General features: G+C 36.7%; 1 protein-coding gene across 3 annotated transcripts in view; it reads left to right on the top strand.

Moving 5' to 3' along the window:
* LOC123876342 (serine/threonine-protein kinase 26) overlaps positions 1-19,718 on the top strand; it is a 164,837-nt gene that overhangs the window by 41,682 nt on the left and 103,437 nt on the right. Inside the window, exons 1-2 of one of the 3 annotated variants that reach the window (XM_045922601.1) lie at positions 6,846-7,797; positions 16,421-16,645. In XM_045922601.1, the coding sequence (XP_045778557.1) occupies positions 7,507-7,797; positions 16,421-16,645 (516 nt within the window). In that variant the 5' untranslated portion in view covers positions 6,846-7,506. Of the gene's footprint in view, positions 1-6,845; positions 7,798-16,420; positions 16,646-19,718 lie in introns of those variants that run through there. The other 2 variants (XM_045922680.1, XM_045922753.1) reach the window with 2 other exon arrangements.

Below are 19,718 nucleotides of genomic sequence, written 5' to 3' on the forward strand. Positions count from 1 at the left end.
TTTTAACGTCTGAAATAAATACCGCAAACAGTACACAGAATAAAACACAACATTCCTACAGAGAAAAAAATACAGATACTTACAAATAAACTTAAATACCTAAATAAATAGCTTTCCATGCAATAGTCAATCCTATCCCTAATCTGTCGATAGGTTACTTAGCAAAGTTGTTATTTGAAAAAAATTTATATGATTAGTATTTTTTGATAATTAACAACGTCGCTAAGTAACTTCGCAGATGGATTGATTAATCATTATAATTATTTCAGCCGTAAGTAAAGAAGGAGAACATACCAGGATTTGTATTGATTTGCCATCAGATTTGCCCATTGAAGCAAAATGATTATTATGGTTATTATTACATATACCTACAGTTGGTATTGGTCTCACTGGCATATTATTAATTTACTTGAGAGGTTGTTATCGTAACTACATAGTTGTTTGATTTCACTTTTCAGTTATGCGCAAATTATAGCAAGTTTTTATAATTTTATTGTCGAGCTATAAGGTAAATTTAGGCTTGCGTGTAGTTTGCATGCCGATGCTTTATGCATGCATGTTAACTGCAACATAAGATTTGCATTAATTTTCTTATAGAACGACATAGATTTGCTTCAGCTCCATTAGTATTTGGGCCAGTAGAAAATATTATCTATCGTATTCAGGTATCTTGATTTCTAGAATTTCTACAAACATACGTACGTACAGTAAATCTACCTGTAGATGAACTAGTTACATACAGATGAGTCTTCATAAAGTGCTCTTCTGGGTAAAGGAAGATAGAACCAATTTTATCGACGGAAAATATACTTATAATATATACTATACTATATACTACAAAAACATATGAAAAAAAACCACGTAAATAGATTACAAATTTAATTGTACCTACCTAACCTACCATTAAAAAACTAATAACTTATAATTACTTATGTGTAACATAATGCGTTTAGTCTCTAGTTCTACCTAATTTTACTAAAACAATACGATATCTCATGTCCAAAGCGATGAAACTAGCAGGAGTCCTATTGTATCTTTTAGGGCCGTCTTTATATTTGCTTTGGAATAAAATTTTAGCACGCAGAGTGCAATCCGGTATAGGTATAAAGGTAAACTGTACCTAGACTCTATAAGTTATACGGATACCGGAACATAAATTTAATTCCACGCAGTGTGTCCGATCAAACATTGCATGCACCCGTTGTTTTGGCCTGTATTCGCAGTAAACCGCAAATGCCATGTTAGTTTCAGGTAGCCGCCCACTACTGTCTGTCCGTGGTTAGCGGTCCGTGTGCGGTCGCCCTAATGCAGGACGGGTCGCCACTCTGCTGACACACTTTAGTTCATGAATATATCCCATTTATCACCGTTACTACGGAACTAGATCAGGAATACACGTATCAAATTAATATTGAAATAGATATTGCGGGTCCATTATTATTTGCGGAGTTCGAAACAAATACGAGGACATTTTGATACAATCAAGTGTAAATTAAAAATTTATAACACCCCCGACAAGTGAAGGTGACAGTAACTAGAAAAGAGCTGATAACTTTCAAACGGCTGAACCGATTTTCTTGGATTATAGCTAAGAACACTCTCGATCAAGCCACCTTTCAAACAAAAAAAAAAACTAAATTAAAATCGGTTCATTACATTAGGCGCCACGCGGATACACAGATACACAGACACACAGATACACACGTCAAACTTATAACACCCCTCCTTTTGGCTCGGGGGTTAAGTAACGCCACGCATGGACAATAAAGCTACAGTTTTTTCCTGCGCTTCTTCTGCTTGACGCATGTTGGCTTTAATGCTCCAGTGGAGGAAGTGCTAGAACAACAAAGTCTTAGTTATAACATACTAGATGATGCCCGCGACTTCATCCGCGTGGAGTTAGGTTTTCAAAAATCCCGTTTAAACTCTTTGATTTTCCGAGATGAAAAGTTACCTATGGCAATTTCAGGGACGCAAGCTACCTCTGTACCACACCTCATATAAATCGGTTAAACGGATGGTTCATATTATTAGGTCAAGGTTATGATATTATCTAAAAAACTGAAAATCCTCAAACGGCTAGAACCATCTCGATTAAACACTCCTTGGAATAAAGAAAAACCCATTCGAACAAGTCTATCCGTTTAAGCGCTATGATGCCACAGACAGACGCATAAACAATTTAATTAATGTTAGCTAAGTCTATTACTCTAATGACCTAAACATCTGGTACCAAATGTATCTATCCCAATTTAGGTTTCCTAGCTCAATGAAAGAGGAATGCACAAACATTTTCCGTTGAGCCATGTGATTGTTTAGCAAGCAACGTTAAACCCATGTATTGAGCTAAAGTTGTCGCGGCCCGTTCCGACGATACAGAGGCTTACAAAAATGTTGTCTATTTCATCGGAATGTTACCCAGAAGTAAAATATGCATTCGGGTCACATTCTCGACGTTTATTTTAGAAGCTACTTCTACGCGTGTTGCCTACTTTTACTGACGCTAGCTTACGTAACCGATTAAAAGAGTTAATCTATTATTGATAAAGTTTATATTTTACAAATTTTAACAAGCAAATTAAATATACAGTACAAACAAATCAATTTTTTAAATTTTAAAGTGAGGATATTTTATAAGTACATAGGTACTTAAGTCATTTTCAAAAGTTAAAACAATTTAAAGAGGTACAAATGAATACGTTATCGCATATCAAATTATGTATATTATTAGTCAATATGTCAAGTTACAGACAGTTTGACGTATTCCTCCTTAAATGAAAACTTTGCGATATTATGCCTACCGAAATCGATAAACTACAGACTAAATATTTTGACTAACCAAGTAAGATAAGCGTACGTCAATCGACACAGACAGACAGGCGCGCCAGTATCGGTTGCTTGGTAAACATGTCAAAATAATTTTACATAAGTTAGGTTTACATGTTTCTATGACCCAGTTTGAATGTTTTTAAACTGTACATACCTACTCATGAACATTGGGGGCCTTTCAAATAAAAAATTAAGCGCTGCTTATACATGGCTTATGTACACATTTTTGTCATATGTTTGTATGTGTATAATTTATGTATGTTTAAGCAGTGTGTAATTTTTTATCACTGAGGGCTTTAATGTTTTCTTTTATTAATCACCAGCGGCCTGCGGATTTTGTAAAAAATTAAATTTCAAATTCTTTATTGCTAACTTGGGTTTCACTGCAGGTGTAAGGTGTCACAAAAAAAAGTATAATGTATAGCCAAATCCTGTCTATGAGCATACAATATTGTAACATTCTTCTTTTACTTAATAAGTTTTTTTTTAATACTTCATATATTAAGGAACTTCTCGCGTTTTAATAATGAAGCTGGGTAAGTGATTATACAAAAGGGGCCTAGTGCAGAAAAATACAAAAAACTTATTTGTGTTCTTGATCCAGTCGATTTAATCCTATCACTCGATAATTTGTTTAACAGACATTATATAGTTAACTGTAAATGAGTAAAAATCAGCTTTGATACTACGTCGAAGCTAAATAAATTCGAATTTTGTCTGCGTACCAGACTGATTTGTTTAGCGAAACTCGCTAGATTTTCATGTTATACTTGAATGAATACTTTGCTCTAGCACACTCATGACGGTGCATAGCACTCTTGCTTTGTATAGATTTGTGTTTTAATAGAGGATTAAAGAGAATCCTTTTAAAATTTGTATATTAATTTTATGTCAAAGGGTTTACTGTGCATTAATAATAATAGCTCCTAGTACCTACTCCTCAAAAGGTTTTTAAAAACGTTGTGAAGCATTGTCAGAAAAGTTTGCTGTATACATTTTGAAATTGAAATGTTGCAAATAAAATAAACCAATGAGTGCATTCGGAGCAAAACGTCTTCTAAAAGCTTTTCCTGCATTGTGTGTTCCCACACGAGGTTTCATTCTTCTTTTAGTTGAACCGATCTAAAATACGGCTGCAGAAGCGACGGGACGGGCCATCGATTTTCTCATTCGCGCTTCAGGTGGAAATAGCTCTTTTCGCACCATTGCCGCTGCACCGAGCGCACAAGTCTGTTCAGACTTCAGATCAAATAAATCGAATGCTCTTAAGTAAGACGCCGCTGGGCTGTAAACATTTTATTGGAGTTTTTTCTCTCGCCTTTTTACGTCTGTAGGTGATAAAACTGATTTCAATTACCTGAAAATTTTGTGTTGTCCATTGAATGTTTTCATGTCAGTGAATTACAAATATCCAGGCTTCTTAGTAAGTTTTTGGTTTAAGAAAAAAAATTTCGATCCCCCTTTAATTTCCCTTAAATCCTTCGTCTAAATTATATGGATTATGATGTCCAAAGCTCCAGCAGTTGAGCATTGATGAATCGTAAGAGTCAGTCCATCAGATCCCTTAAAATACTTTATTATTTTCTGTTAAGAGTGGTAATTAACTCCTAAGTTAAAGTCATTATTCAATTTATTCGTCACAGTTTTTTATATTTCACCTTCAGCATCAGCTTTTGTAATCAAAACTTTATAATTACTTTCAAAATTGCCTTAGCCAATATTTATTCAACTTCGTCAGACAAAAACAAGTTAGTATTTGAATAAGCCATTGCTAAACAAGTCCAGTACGATAAATACCGTATAGAGCCAGAGTTGAAAACATTAACAGCAGTACGGTGTGTTGTCGGTCGGATATTGCGCTCTTATGGCGTCGTCGTCGGGTTCGCTAAATGCGCTTCCGATGTGACGCAAATGGGATGTTTTGTACATCTACAACCCAACTCCGTGATGTGGACCAGGTGCGATCTGTCGGCCAACCAGAACATTGGATATTTATTGACGATCGGTACTATTTATGTATGCAAATTAAACGAGCGGGCTAACATTTGTTTGCCTTTCTAGCTCTTTTAAATATTCAATTGTATTTATTGGAACGAAGACAGCAGTGATATATGAACGAAGAATAAATATTGGCAAAAAAATATCGTGAGTTGAATTTATGAATCTTAACAGTAAAGACTCGAATAATAAATAATCGAGAGACCTCATTGAAAAACTACTGAGTATTTATCCAACTCTCTAAACTGTTATGATAGGCACCAGGCTTGTTCATCATTTTGAATGAGACAATTAAATATCTATTGATTGAATTTCCCAATAAATTCTCTGTAATTGTTCTTGTTACTGGCACTTCGATGGTGCTCTATAACAATGCAAATTGGTCTATGAATGGAACAGTGGCTCCATCGCGAACAGGGAAAACCAAATCGTGGCGATAAATTTTGGGTCGAATGCGCCCAGACGATTTATGTTTCCTACCTCCACTGAGGTTTAGTTTAACTAACTGGATTTTACATACATACATACCTACCTACCATTTCTGAATACTGTGACCATTTTAGTGATGTGTGAATTGTGACCAGTACGGCTTACAGTAGTGTGTAAGTATTGTACGGTGCTACCAGTAGGATATTAGACCATAAAACATTTCAATGTCTTCGTCTTCTGCCCACGCTTTATCATGCGCAAATATCGCCTTCTTATCTATCATCAGCCGATTGTGATAGATACGACTTGGAATGTCTTGATAACACTTTATTATTCACCAAGATTTTTCCAAATTATAAACTCTTTTTGTACTGACTTAAATAACTTTTTGCATCATGTTCTTGCGTTAGGTACTTTTATTTCCTAAGTACGACAGCAATTTCGTAACTTTCTTAAATTATACTTACCTGTATAAAATGTATATAATATCCTGCTACTTCTTTCAACATAGCATTGTTGTCAGTCATTTTAGTCACGCGTAGGCATCGTTCATCGTCGGTTGTATCAGTTTATTAGCGACCTTCTTGTATTTAATTTGTTTGCGAAAACATTTTCAGTGAGAGTGGTGTGTACTTGAAATACGTGTTATTTATAAAAAAAAGCTCTAGTGCTAGTTATCTGTCACTATTTGCGGGGCAGCAGGTAGACATTGAAAAGAATGCGGAATAGAGGCGAGAATATGTGTCTCTACATTCTTGAACCAAACCCACACGATTTGCACACCTGTTGCCTACTTCGTTTTAGATACACTGTCGTTACTTAGAAAGTATAATTACATTGCTGATCGCTCATATAATATATCGCCTTAAAACATGGTGTATGCCCTTATTTAACAAATATTGCAGCAGTTTTTCCATTTAGTTTAACGATGAAATACTCGAATCTAACGGGTCATAAAGCATAACGTATTTGGGCCGCGTTGCCCAATGTCGGACAAATACAACCACGTGTGGTTTCACCTTACAAGTGTTTGACTGAAGACCAAAAGGGTCCGTATTCCGATCACGGCTCCGCGAGCGGTGACTCCTCTGGACGGTTCAACTCGCTGCCATTGCATTTTACGCACTGCACATTGAATACAAATGACATCGCAGGTCGTACTGAGGCGTTCGCCTCGTGGATCAGCGAATTTTTTTCTGTTTCTTTGTCTCGTTGACTTTCACGATCTGTCGTTTGAATGCCTTTGGTTACTCAGTTATTAAATGTCCGTCATTCATCATTGAAAATTCAAAATAAATACCACTGAGCAAATTTCATAAACCATACCATATTACCACCATATACAATTTTAGGATTACCATATACCTTTTCTGGCTATGATTTTCGATGTTGTCTGCGTGCACCGCGACGGCGCGGCGCGGTGCTGCGGCGGAGCGAAGCAGCTGGTGCTGCACGGTTCGCTGGCGCCGCTCGCCGCCCGCCGCCCGCGCACTCGCCTCTCCCCCGCTCTCCCTTGCGAAAAATCATAATGCAATAGCCAGGACGGCCGATGTGGAACGCTTAACGACCACTGCCATCACGCTACCAGTCTACACTCAAATGCGTTGTAACTCACACGCCATCCATCACTATGGATTAGTTGTCGGGACAGATTTCTCCTGAGGTGTGCGGCCGAGTGGAAACTAGTGACCGTCTAAGTTACCATTGGATTGGATATTCAGTGATGTGAACTTTTCACTAGTTGTGGTTAACTTATTCATATATTACTAAATACTCAGGTTACTTTTACGTGATCAGTATCATTTGACTGTTATTGCTCATGAATCGTTCGGTGAAACAGACCGTACAACTTTTTATGGCTGTACTGACCGATTTTTCTATATTTTTTAAAGGCGTTATAACTTTGAATTCATTAGCGACCTTTTTCGTCGAAACAATCGTCCATCAAAGACGAATTAATTCTTGACGCGTCTCATTCGCGTCCGGTGTTCATGCTTTCCAAGTGTTCATGATTTCAAACAGTCTTTCTTGGCGAACCGTTGCCTAGGCCACTTGCCCGTGGTCTGATTGCGTGATGGTACCTAATCAAACGAATAATAATAAACGGTAGTAATCGGCTAATTATCTTTTTTTAGGGCGATAAAGCCATTAAAAATCGTGTAATGCCTTGTCAGTGCGCGATTTACGTCGGAGTTATAAGGTGATGTTTTACGTTTTGTGTTAAATTAGTGATATAGTGAATTACGGAAAATGTGGGGTGCTGCAGTGTCGAATCCACCTCATTACCATTACATTCAGGGGCCTGGGCCAGGAGGCCCTGGTCCCCCGCGAGGTCCCGCCGGACCTATATTGTCCGGACCGGGAGCGAGACATTTGCGGCCCCAATCATCTTACTCTTTGCCCCATGGAAGTAATGGGCCGGGCCGCTGGGGGTGGTCTGGTAATAATGCATCTTCGTTTGACCGAAGGCAGTTAAAGGTCCCGCCCCAGCCAGTCAGACCAGCTCCAGCTCGACTCGCTGAAAAGAGAAATACTAATTATGTAAGTTTGAAGAGCATTCAAATATATAACACAGCCCCAAATTACAGCTGGTATTAATGTTATTGTTGATCGAATAGATAATATTTTTAGAACGGAAATAGCGTGAACTAGTACAACATGTGACATTAGCATAACATGTTCTAGCATACGAAAACGCAACTTCCTATCGCGATTATGTGAGTTTCGCTCAACTAGCATGTTAAGTTGCCAATTAACGCCCCTAGGATTTTTTAAACCATTCAACCTTACATTACATACTTATTAATTACTGGATACTTATTAGATTTTAAATACGTTTTACTACTAAAACTACTTAATCTATTGTCGGTCGGGAAATATAATCATAATATACTTACTTAATAACTAGTTATTATGTGATTTAAAAGTATCTATTCAATGGCGTTATTTCTTGTGCTTAGATATTTGCTTTTTTTTGTTTAAATTTGAACACCCCTCCAGGGTGAATTTCAAAGAATGGTTTATTAGTGCCTGCGTCGTAAGAGGAACCTTCTATTTTTAACCCCCGACCCAAAAAGAGGGGTGTTATAAGTTTGACGTGTGTATCTGTGTATCTGTGTGTCTGTGTATCTGTGTATCTGTGTGTCTGTGTATCTGTGTATCTGTGTATCTGTGTATCTGTGTATCTGTCTGTGGCATCGTAGCGCCTAAACGAATGAACCGATTTTAATTTAGTTTTTTATGGTTGAAAGGTGGCTTAATCGAGAGTGTTCTTAGCTATAATCCAAAAAAATTGGTTCAGCCGTTTAAAAGTTATCAGCTATTTTCTAGTTTTCTTGTAGAAAAGAAGGTTAGATAACCCTTAGGTTCATAATATTCAAGTGTCAATCAACGAATGTCAAGCTGTCAAGATGGACGTTGCCTAGATATACATAATTATTTATTTGAAAATGATTTGTCGGGGGTGTTGAAAATTTTTAATTTACACTTGTTAATTATAGCGCATGTTCCTGCGGTTTAGGCTGTGCGTTGATTGATCAGTCATTCAGGTATACATTGATGTTCAGGACGTCTTTTTTTATCTACACATAGATTTTGTATATTAAAATAATGAATAAAAGAAAAAGTCTGGTATCAGTTTTTGAAGTTTATCTTATTTAAGTAATATAAAAATATCTATTTTCTACTTAAGTAACAGGAGCTCATAACAGTACAATAGGAATAACAGTTTTATTTCCTTGTCTCGCAATGCGTGTCGGATGTCGACTGCGCACGCGTCACCCGACACGAATGCGTTTCTAATATTCGCTCAAGGTATGCGGCTTTTGTCACACTATCTATGTTTTATGTAGCAATAACCTAAGTACTTGGCTATTCAATTAAAATTACAATAAAAGAGATAAAGATCGTGGTATATGTATTTGTTTTTAACCCCCGACCAAAAAAGAGGGGTGTTATAAGTTTGACGTGTGTATCTGTGTATCTGTGTGTCTGTGTATCTGTGTATCTGTGTATCTGTCTGTGGCATCGTAGCGCCTAAACGAATGAACCGATTTTAATTTAGTTTTTTTTGTTTGAAAGGTGGCTTGATCGAGAGTGTTCTTAGCTATAATCTAAAAAAATTGGTTCAGCCGTTTAAGAGTTATCAGCTCTTTTCTAGTTTTCTTGTAGAAAAGAAGGTTACATAACCGTTAGGTTCATAATATTATGTCAATAGACAAATGTCAAGCTGTCAAGATGGACGTTGCCTAAATACATAATTATTTATTTGAAAATGATGTTTTGGAAAACTCAGATACTTTGGATCGTCGGGGGTGTTATAAATTTTTTTCTCTCTCATTTATTTGTTTTGCTTAGTATGCATTTTTTGTGCTAATTTTGTGATGTGCAATAAAATATATTCATTCATTCATTCATTCATAATCTCCGGAACTAATGATCTGATTCTGAAATTATTTCACTGATATTACTAACCTATATAGCGGCAGTGTAATGAAGCTATATACTGCTACTATAGGTTTATAGCTGCTATATATAGGCTATAAATTATATCACGCGGACGAAGTCGCGGAAAAAAGTAGTAATCTATAAAGGCGTAAAAAATTGATCTTATGGCTCTTAGTCTGTGATATCCGCGAATTGCACCACAGTTAACAAATCACGAAATTGCATGAGTCGAACAATAAAGAGTTTAAACTGGCTAACTACGTCACTTTCATTGAAAACTAGTTATTAGGAACGCGAATTGCTAGAGACTGCACCGCAAACGGCGGACTGCAGTGACAATTAAGTATAGTGTACCTACTGTAATTGGTACAATAACTTTCGATTTCATCGTTAGGCTTTTATGGTGATTATTGCCATAAAGAGCATAACATCCGAACTCATGTACCTACACCTGCCTACATCAATCGATTGCATGGAACGTACATACGTGGGCGGTCCCAAAATGAATTGGCCTGATATAGTTCTAACCAACATATCGATACATGTTATGTTATATCGGACAGTTCGTTTATCGTGTTACTTTATATACTAAAATGCATCGACATGAAAAGCGTAGTCTCAGCTCAGCAGTGGTTTGAACATCAAGATTCGCGTGTTTTTTGGAAATGTCGAAAACCGAATATCGAAGCGTCACAAGTTTCTGTTTAATGAAGACTTATCTCCCGCCCAAATAAAAGAACGATTAGATGATGTGTACAAGGAGTCTTTCCCCTCGTATAGCAAAGTAAGAAACTGGGTGAAAGAGTTTCGCTTCGGGAGAGAAACGGTCGAAGGCTTCGGCCATGACGGTCGACCGGTGAAAGTGTTCTCTCCTGAAACTATTGCTGTAATCGAAGAGGAGGTTTTAAGTGACCGCCGTTTGAAGATTAGAGTAATTGCAGCTAGACTTAGGCTCTCTAAAAGTACCATCCATCGTGCAATCCATGACCATCTTCGTATGAAAAAAGTTAGTGCAAGATGAGTTCCGAAACTTCTTTCAGCTGTCCAAAGACAGGAGCGAGTGCGCTGTGTAACCGAGTTTTTAGGTCTTTGGGACGAAAACCCAAAGAATGTAATCGACCGGCTACTTACTGGTGATGAAACTATGGTCTTATATCATGATCCAGAAAGCAAGCGCGAGTCAATGGAATGGTGTTACAAGGGTGAAAAGCTATCTAGAAAGGCAAAGGTGCAAAAATCCACCAAAAATGTCTTGTGTACAATCTATTGGGATTCTCAAGGGATTTTGATGGTAGAATTTAAAAAACGTAATACAATCGTAAACGGCGAATATTATGCTTCATTACTATATAAACTGCGAGACACGATTAAGGAGAAGCGCAGAGGCAAGTTGTCTTAAAGCGTCCTGTTGCTCCACGACAACGCACCCGTTCACACTGCCGGTGTTCCGAAGGCTGCAGTTTGTGAATGCGGGTTCACGGAACTGGAACATCCACCGTATAGTCCAGGCCTGGCCCCGTCAGACTATTATTTGTTCCCAAATTTAAAGCAGGGCTTAAGAGGAAGGAAATTTTCAAACGATGATGAGTTGCAGGCGGCCGTCTTTAGTCATTTTGAAGACAAAGATTGAAGTCACTTTTATGAAGGTTTAGAGATGTTAGTTCTCAGAAGTCAAAAGTGTGTTTATATTAGTGGAGATTACATAGAAAAATAAAATTGGTTTCATCTCATTTTGTTGACTATTTCATAGCTAGGCCAATTCATTATGGGACCGCCTAGGTACATGGGATTGTGAGTGGTTAAAATTAAACGTTGATCTAAAAGCATATTAATATTATTAAATTAAAAAATAAAACATACGAATATTATAAATACAAAAGTAACCCGTCTGTCTGTTTGTTTGTTACCTTTTCATGCCTCAATTGCTGAACCGGTTTTGATGAAATTCAGCACAGCTTGCATCTTGAGGACGGACATAAAATACTTTTTCGGAAAATAGAGAGACATTACGGAACCTAAACCTGAACCTTGCTAAAAAACCAAAATCCACGTGGATCAAGTCGCGGACATCAGCAAGTTTGACTTTTAAATAATGGTGCTCTGCCCCAATTAGTTTTGAATGTGCAAGATGTCTTTGGAACATCTTTACTAGTAGGTAAATACTCATTAATATTTATCTGTTTCCGTCAACAGTTACTGCGGTATTTTTTTATGTTTAATTCCTAAAAAGGAAATGTTAAAATGATAACCCATTTACGTAATTCTTACGATAGGTGCAAAAAAGATATTCGCATTCCGTAGGCCCGTTTTATCGAGCGGTTGCTATATAGGGTAGAATCTAATGAATGGCAAACGCGTATGTGAGGACAAGCGTGGACTAGAGCCAAGTTTCTAGACAGATTACGTATTAGTTGAAGGCGTGGACGCTACGTTGGAATCTTTAAAAATACTTGTCCATTCGTCTTGAAAGGAGGCGGGTTGCTGTTTAAAATAGAAAGGAAGAAAATCGAAGACTTATTTTACCTTCCTGTTTTGGCGAAAAGTTCGATATTTTGTCGAAATTGTTTAGTGAAGGAGCTGTTTAATAGGAGGTTTAGACTGATGACAATAAAAAATGGTAAATCTATGGAACATTGAAAATTTTAAGTAAACAGAAAACGAACTAAAGGATAGAACTAAAACCACAAAGAATTGTTGCGCCGCGCCGAAGAAAGTATAACTTTTTGATAGCTTTGCCCGTGATTTCGTCCGCGATACATGTACAATTTATAGCCTGTAGCCTTTGGGGATAATGTGGCTATCTATCAGTGATTTTTTTTGAAATCGAATGATTAGTGTATTAAATTCTTTTTAAATATAAGAACAAGAATTCACTTCCATCTAATTCCGGCATAGGGATCAAAATTCAAAAATACTTGCTTATCGCCTTGAGACTCCAAGATACGCTTAAGTACCAATTTTAGAAATAAGCCAATCAGGGAGATAGCAATAATTGTATCACAGTTACGTAGTCTGGGACTGAAATATCACTTTATCCCCTCGACAGTACCAATATTAGGGGAGAGTTATCTCCCAGAGATTTACATAACAAACTTTTAATTATCTTCTCCAAGTTATCGCATAAATTTATTTTCCTAAAAAGTTTCTTCCATTTCCGAATTTTGATAAGGAATACCTAGTTCTATATTGTATGTTTTGTGTTGAACTTTGGCTTTTTATGAAATTGAAGCACAGCTCGCTGTATTTAGATTATGTTAGAATAATAATAAGATCAGTGCCTAGTATCTTTCTTAGTGTTAGTGCTAGCGTAGATTCTGGTAGATATAAAATACTAACTGACGCCCGTGACTTCGTCCACGTGGAATTGGGTTTTTCCCGTAGGAAGTCTTTGATTTTCCGGGATAAAAAGTAGCCTATGTGTTAGACTAAAACTGTTAGTCCAGGTTATAATCTATCTCCGTTCTGAATTTCAGCCAAATCCATTTAGTACTTTTTGCATACACCACATACATACACACAAACTTTCACCTTTGTAATATTAGTGTAAATAATGTCAATAATATTTATAGTCTAAAATACTAGTATTCTATTCAATGGTACATCATCGTGGGATAGGGTTAGGTATGTCTAGACTTACCAGGAAGTGGGGTGGCATTGGGCGGGAACCTCGGTTTGTAGTTTCAATTGAGTCTATCCCCAATGAAATTCTTTTATCCAACCGTTGGATATTATGTGCCATGATGCTAATATCATAATATATTTACGTAATAGGTACATTTTTGTTAGATTTTTCCCTTTAAAGTAATTTCCTCTTTGTAATGAATGCGAATTTGAATAGCTCTAAATCGCATTTTGCAGGCTGTTACGTAAAAAATACTAGACATTCTCTATGCGCTCTAAAAATTTCGTTAACGTTTATAAAGGAGGTTTTAATCTTGCTTTTCCACTATCCGATACCCCCTATACGCGGCCACCATTTTTTAATTAAAATCGCAATAGCGCACCTCTATAACAAAGATAGGGTTGTGCAGGATACAGCCCCTTTGGACGAACATTTTTATGATGAGCTCAGTTTGCATTTTGGCACAATATCAAACTGTTATAAAAAGTGCTTTTTATTTTTACCAAGCATAACCACAGTTCACGATAGTGAGGGAACTACTAACATAACGTAGAGGCATCGACGTCGCAGGTTTCAAATGTTTAATACATTTGACACAGGTGTTCTAAAGTAGCCCTATTTTTTTTTTTTTGATTTTACCTCACCATAGCATAGCCGAATATTTGACATACCGTCGATTCAGGATCAAACCGAGAGTTCCCTCACTAGTTCATTCTGGCTTAACTATGGTAAGATAAACAAGCAAATGAAGAAAAATAAACTAAAGTTCGGTTCACGTTGACAGCAAAACAAAGTGCAATATTTAACTTTCATAATTTCAAGGTGGTATAGTCCATTCCAGATTAATCTGATTGTACATAAAATATTATTCACTCTGACCAATAAACTTTTTACCAAACTTGCCTACTTATTGATAGGTAGGTATAGAGCGCGCAAAACAAGAAGTCCAATTTGAACACGAGGCGTATGACTGCGCATTGGACCTACAAACTCAGCCGGGCTTGTGTATTTTTAACCCCCAACTCAAAAAGAGGGGTGTTATAAGTTTGACGTGTGTATCTGTGTATCTGTCTGTGGCATCGTAGCTTCTAAACTAATGAACCGATTTTAATTTAGTTTTTTTTTTGTTTGAAAGGTGGCTTGATCAAGAGTGTTCGTAGCTAAAATCCAAGAAAATCGGTTCAGCCGTTTGAAAGTTATCAGCTCTTTTCTAGTTACTGTAACCTTCACTTGTCGGGGGTGTTTAAATTTTTAATTTACACTTGTTAATCGTTAGTCTATGATGCGCACAAAATAAATGTGCATCATGTTGCATCTTCAGATTAGACTACTTGTTTTGCGCGCACTTTGAGTTTGAGAAAGTAAGTAAACTCAAAACAGTTTAAGTTCGCTTCTCGTCGAGGTCCCCTTAATTAAGATGCACGAATCACGATCTCGTATCTTCTCAGAATATCTTAGCTCTGGTAACCCTAATTATACTGGCTATATTAACTTTTGAAAAGGTGGTAATACACTCGCCTTTTTATAAATTCCGCGAGATCGGATCAGACTCAATAAACGCTTTTGTTCACGATGAGTCTCATTTTATCACCCTTCAGGGCCTTTTACCGGCGGAATTTAAAGAGGGTATAATGACATTACGTTCGTACCCGGTTCGGTTGTGCCTCGGGGCTACAAATACTCTTACCTATAAGTGTTAATATAACACATTACATTGTGTATTGTCGTGTCTCGTTTGAGTATCATTTTTAACCCCCGACCCAAAAAGAGGGGTGTTATAAGTTTGATGTGTGTATCTGTGTATCTGTCTGTGGCATCGTAGCTCCTAAACTAATGAACCAATTTTAATTTAGTTTTTTTTGATTGAAAAGTGGCTTGGATCGCGAGTGTTTTCAGCTATAATCCAAGAAAATCGATTCAGCCGTTTGAAAGTTATCAGCTTTTTTTCTAGTTACTGTAATCTTCACTTGTCGGGGGTGTTATAAATTTTTAAGTTACACTTAAGTATGTGTTTCAACCAATTACTCCACAAACACTTGAAATTATCGTCATTATATCTACAAGTTTTTTTTTCATGTTAATATCTTTGGCTACGTAAAAGTTTGACGTAAAGATACTCGTAAAATGCCGAATACTCCGTCAGATAAATAGAATATTCTGTTAAATATTGCAGTACACGTAGAAAAAGAATAACGCACAACAAAGCATTTTTCACCGAGCTTTTCGGCGGAACAACAAAGTATTTCCTAATGTGTACAAAGAAGTAGTACCTGTGCGTCGTGTAAACTGCCGCATAAATGAATAAGTTGAAAACAATTTAGGACAGTGTAGATCAAATTTTGAATAACAATCGATTTTTCACGCAGTGGCCGTCGTTTTGTAAAGGTGTCACGTAGCTCGGCCGAGCCTTGACTCCGCCGCAATGTCAGCCAAATGCCAAGAGGTCTCGACACTAGGTACGGCTTAACGTCCCAAATATTGCGGTGTTTTATTTTCCACGTAGGCGTTTTAAACCCGTGCTTAGATCTCTACAAACGGAGCAATGTCACGTTTTTACGGTACCTGATTCTTTGTCATATTTTCAGTGACGTTACGGCACTTTCACAAAATATTCGTATGGTTAAAATTATTTCATATTCCCATATTTCCGTTTACGATAAGTAGATATGTGCTCTATTTAAATTTCGAAACTAATTATAAGCTTTATCGTATTCCCTTGCGATAATTCGATGAATAACTACTAACATATTGAAGGTATATTATTATACCAGATTCAATAGCAATTTGCAGGTGTTCTATTGTGATGAAAAGCTGAATTATTATCATCACTATGATGAGAACATAGGTTTTTATTTTGTTTCTATTTTGTCTACAAATGTGATAATCAGACACACAATTTATCACACACTTTAAAGATCATTATCTTTTTAGAAAAGTAAAGCAAACTATCTCAAATAAATTAGGCAATTTGAAAATTAACCAAAGAATGCGACTTTGGCGATCAGAAATTATTATAGGTTCATCCTCTCATACTTTGGGAAATTCTTACATACATACCTATATGATTCTAAATCAATTATCTCTCTTTTTCCACAGAAGGTCGATCCCGAGCTGATCTTCACGAAACAAGAGAAGATCGGCAAGGGGTCGTTCGGCGAGGTGTTCAAAGGCGTCGACAACAGGACGCAACAAGTTGTCGCCATCAAAATAATTGACCTCGAGGAAGCCGAAGATGAAATCGAGGATATCCAGCAGGAGATTATGGTGCTGTCACAGTGCGACAGCCCGTACGTCACTAAGTATTATGGATCATACTTGAAGGTAAGATTAGCAATTTTATACGAGTATTCTGTTATCAAATATATACGCATACCCTTTCTTATGTACCTACATGTAACATAAATTTATAATTTAGCATGATTTGATTGACTGCACGGGCAGGGCAATTGATATTTGCGCGGCATGTTCTAGAATGAATAATTTCATGTAATGTAATATTTGATGCTTTTAGTTCTATGTTAAATAAATCCACCCTATTATAGTAGCTCAAAAGCTAGTTTTGATATGATATGAATTGTCAGTTTATTTTTTGATAAAACTTTCGCTAGCATTTAGGTTTCAGACGCAATTCTACTGCAAAAGTAATGCAAGATTTCATTAGATTGCAACATTGGACGCTGTTGGAGCACTTCAATAGCGTCGACTCTGCCCGGGCAGTCACGTTTGCCTACCATACACATTTCGTTTGTAACATAAAAGCTCTTTAGAATATTTGCTCAAAGTTTTATCGGTTTCAAATATCAATTTTGAACAGACTAAAGGTAGGTAGGTACTCGTAGCGCCCGATGTATCTGTTGAGTAAAATCGTGACGAAGCTATTTACTTCGTCATAATGCACGCGGCGGAAGTAGGCAGAATATTCCGCAACAGAATTGCCACAAATTGTCTTGAAACACAAAATTACGTAAAAGTAAATAACATGCACTTACCTATATCAAATCGAAAATGTCATTCTCAATGATCTCTGCCTATTGAGAGGCTGCTTGTGTGTATCAATCTTGTTTCACCGAGTCACGATTTCATGTACCTACTATTAGTTATTACCTAGACCTGGAAACCGCGTCAAATTACAAAAGAGACAACAGCAATTCCGCAAAATTGACTGTTATAACTACCTGGGTATATTTCAATTTCATTATGTTGACGGTTTCTGACACTCCAGCTGAGTAAGTAACAAAAACGCGGCGAACTACGCAATTTTATATGCGACAATGTTACTGAATACAATAATTCGTGATGCGAAAAAGTAACGGCAGGTTTACACCAACAAACAACTGATAGGTACTAGTTTTCGCCAAAACCTGTAAAAACATGTCAAATGATAAACTTGTATTGTTATTGCTACAGACATAATTACTTAATTATTGTCCTTTGTGTTAACAGATAATAGCGAGCCCAGTAAAAAATTTCTATAAGTATTTTACGAGTTTTGTAGTTGAATCACCAGTAGGTGCACTAAGAACCAAGTGGTGACAGTTTGCTACTAAAATATGGCAACAATGCATCTACCTCTACGCGTTGTTATCACTCGCGTAAGTTTTGGGAGGACATTCCAATAATTCGTTAATGTTATTTAAACAGTACCTGTACTGCTTTTTTGAGTGACGCCTATTAATGAAGGCTTTAGACATTGGTGTAAACGCGGTGTAATAAGTGTAATCCTTCGGAGTTCGAATAAAACCCGACGCATAAACTACTCGAAATATTTATTTCGAGTGGTTTATTTAAACAGATAGGAATCTTTTTAGAATCGTGTCACTCAAATTAGGATACACTACGTAATTGACTCCATTGTGTATGGATCTGAATCAAAAATAGTTCACCTGATAAACAAGTGTGGACAGTGATTGATGCACTGCTCATGTATTTCCATTTTACGTGACGTATGTGGTATGCCCATAACGTCGGGCTAGCTTACTATAATATAATAGCCTAGTGGTTAAACGGCTTAATCACTAGGCTACCGAGGTCGGGGGTTCGATCCTAGGCATACATCTCTAACTTTTCGGAGTTATGTGCGTTTTAAGCACTTCAATATCACTTGCTTTAACGCTAAAAAATCCTGAGGAAACCGGCATGCCTGAGAGTTCTCTATAGTGTTCTCAAAAGTGTAGTAAGTCTGCCAATCAGCATTTGGCCAGTGTGATAGACTATGACTAAACCCCACTTATTCTGAGAGGAGACCGAGCTCAGAAGTAAGCCGGGGATGGATTGATTATGATAATGATGAAACACATTTTAGTTATTTGACTTTTTATTTTACATATTATAATACGAATCATTTCTCATTGTGAACTGTGACCACACAAATAGCATTTTGACAGTGTTGCTGATTAAAAGAACGCAATTTGATTCAATTCATTTATATATTGTAGAACATGATGAGTACATAGTATTCAATACTATGTTTTGGATGTTACAATTATAACTTAGTATGATGATCTGCACGGTTAAATGTACCTAACTGGTGTACAATAAATAATATTACAAATTACAATCAACTGTTTAATATTGTTCTATAGCTATAAATATCAATTAATAAATAACAATATATATAATATACGTCGTTCCAAAAATCCTTCTACTTATGCCTATTATTATAATATTAGTGTAAGGAAATAATAGTTATATAATATTTTAATTGTGAAAGTCAAGAGGTGTCGTGGTTGGTGGCTATCAGTCCGGAGAAAATTGCCCCTGTAAATCATCCAGTTTCAAAATATAATGCCTGCGACTTCGTCCGCGTTCATTTTTTGTGATAAAAAGTATCAGTGAAAAGGTAACAGACCGACGAATAGACACACACACTTTCACATTTATATTTTTGTTTAATACACTATAGTCACACGCTTGACAACTATCACACCTGATGGAAAGGATGATGTGGCCTAAGATGCCAAATATATGCCATTCAATGCCTATTGAAATTGGAAGAAAATTGGTGATATTAGTCAGGATTATGGATTTCAGTACTATTTTAGGATTAGTCACAGTTATTATCGTACGCCTGCAAACTTATAGGAGATTGACACGAGGCATAGTCCATTAATCACCGGCTCATTGCCATTCATACCTGGCGTGCTGAAAGGCGTGACTCTATGTAGGCGATTTCGTGAATGGCTTCGGAAACAATAGGTCGCCGATTGTTGCGTAAATGCCTCTACTCACGAGAAAGTTTCGGATACATTACTATAAAGATGCTTTTGTTGTACCAGCAACAATGGTCTTGCATCCTTTCCACTTCGGATAAACGCACATTTAAGGCCTTTACTGATAACAAGTGTAAATTAAAAATTTTCAACACCCCCGACAAATCATTTTCAAATAAATAATA

The sequence above is a fragment of the Maniola jurtina genome, chromosome 1 (genome assembly GCF_905333055.1).
Source record: "Maniola jurtina chromosome 1, ilManJurt1.1, whole genome shotgun sequence".
Classification (NCBI taxonomy): domain Eukaryota; kingdom Metazoa; phylum Arthropoda; class Insecta; order Lepidoptera; family Nymphalidae; genus Maniola; species Maniola jurtina.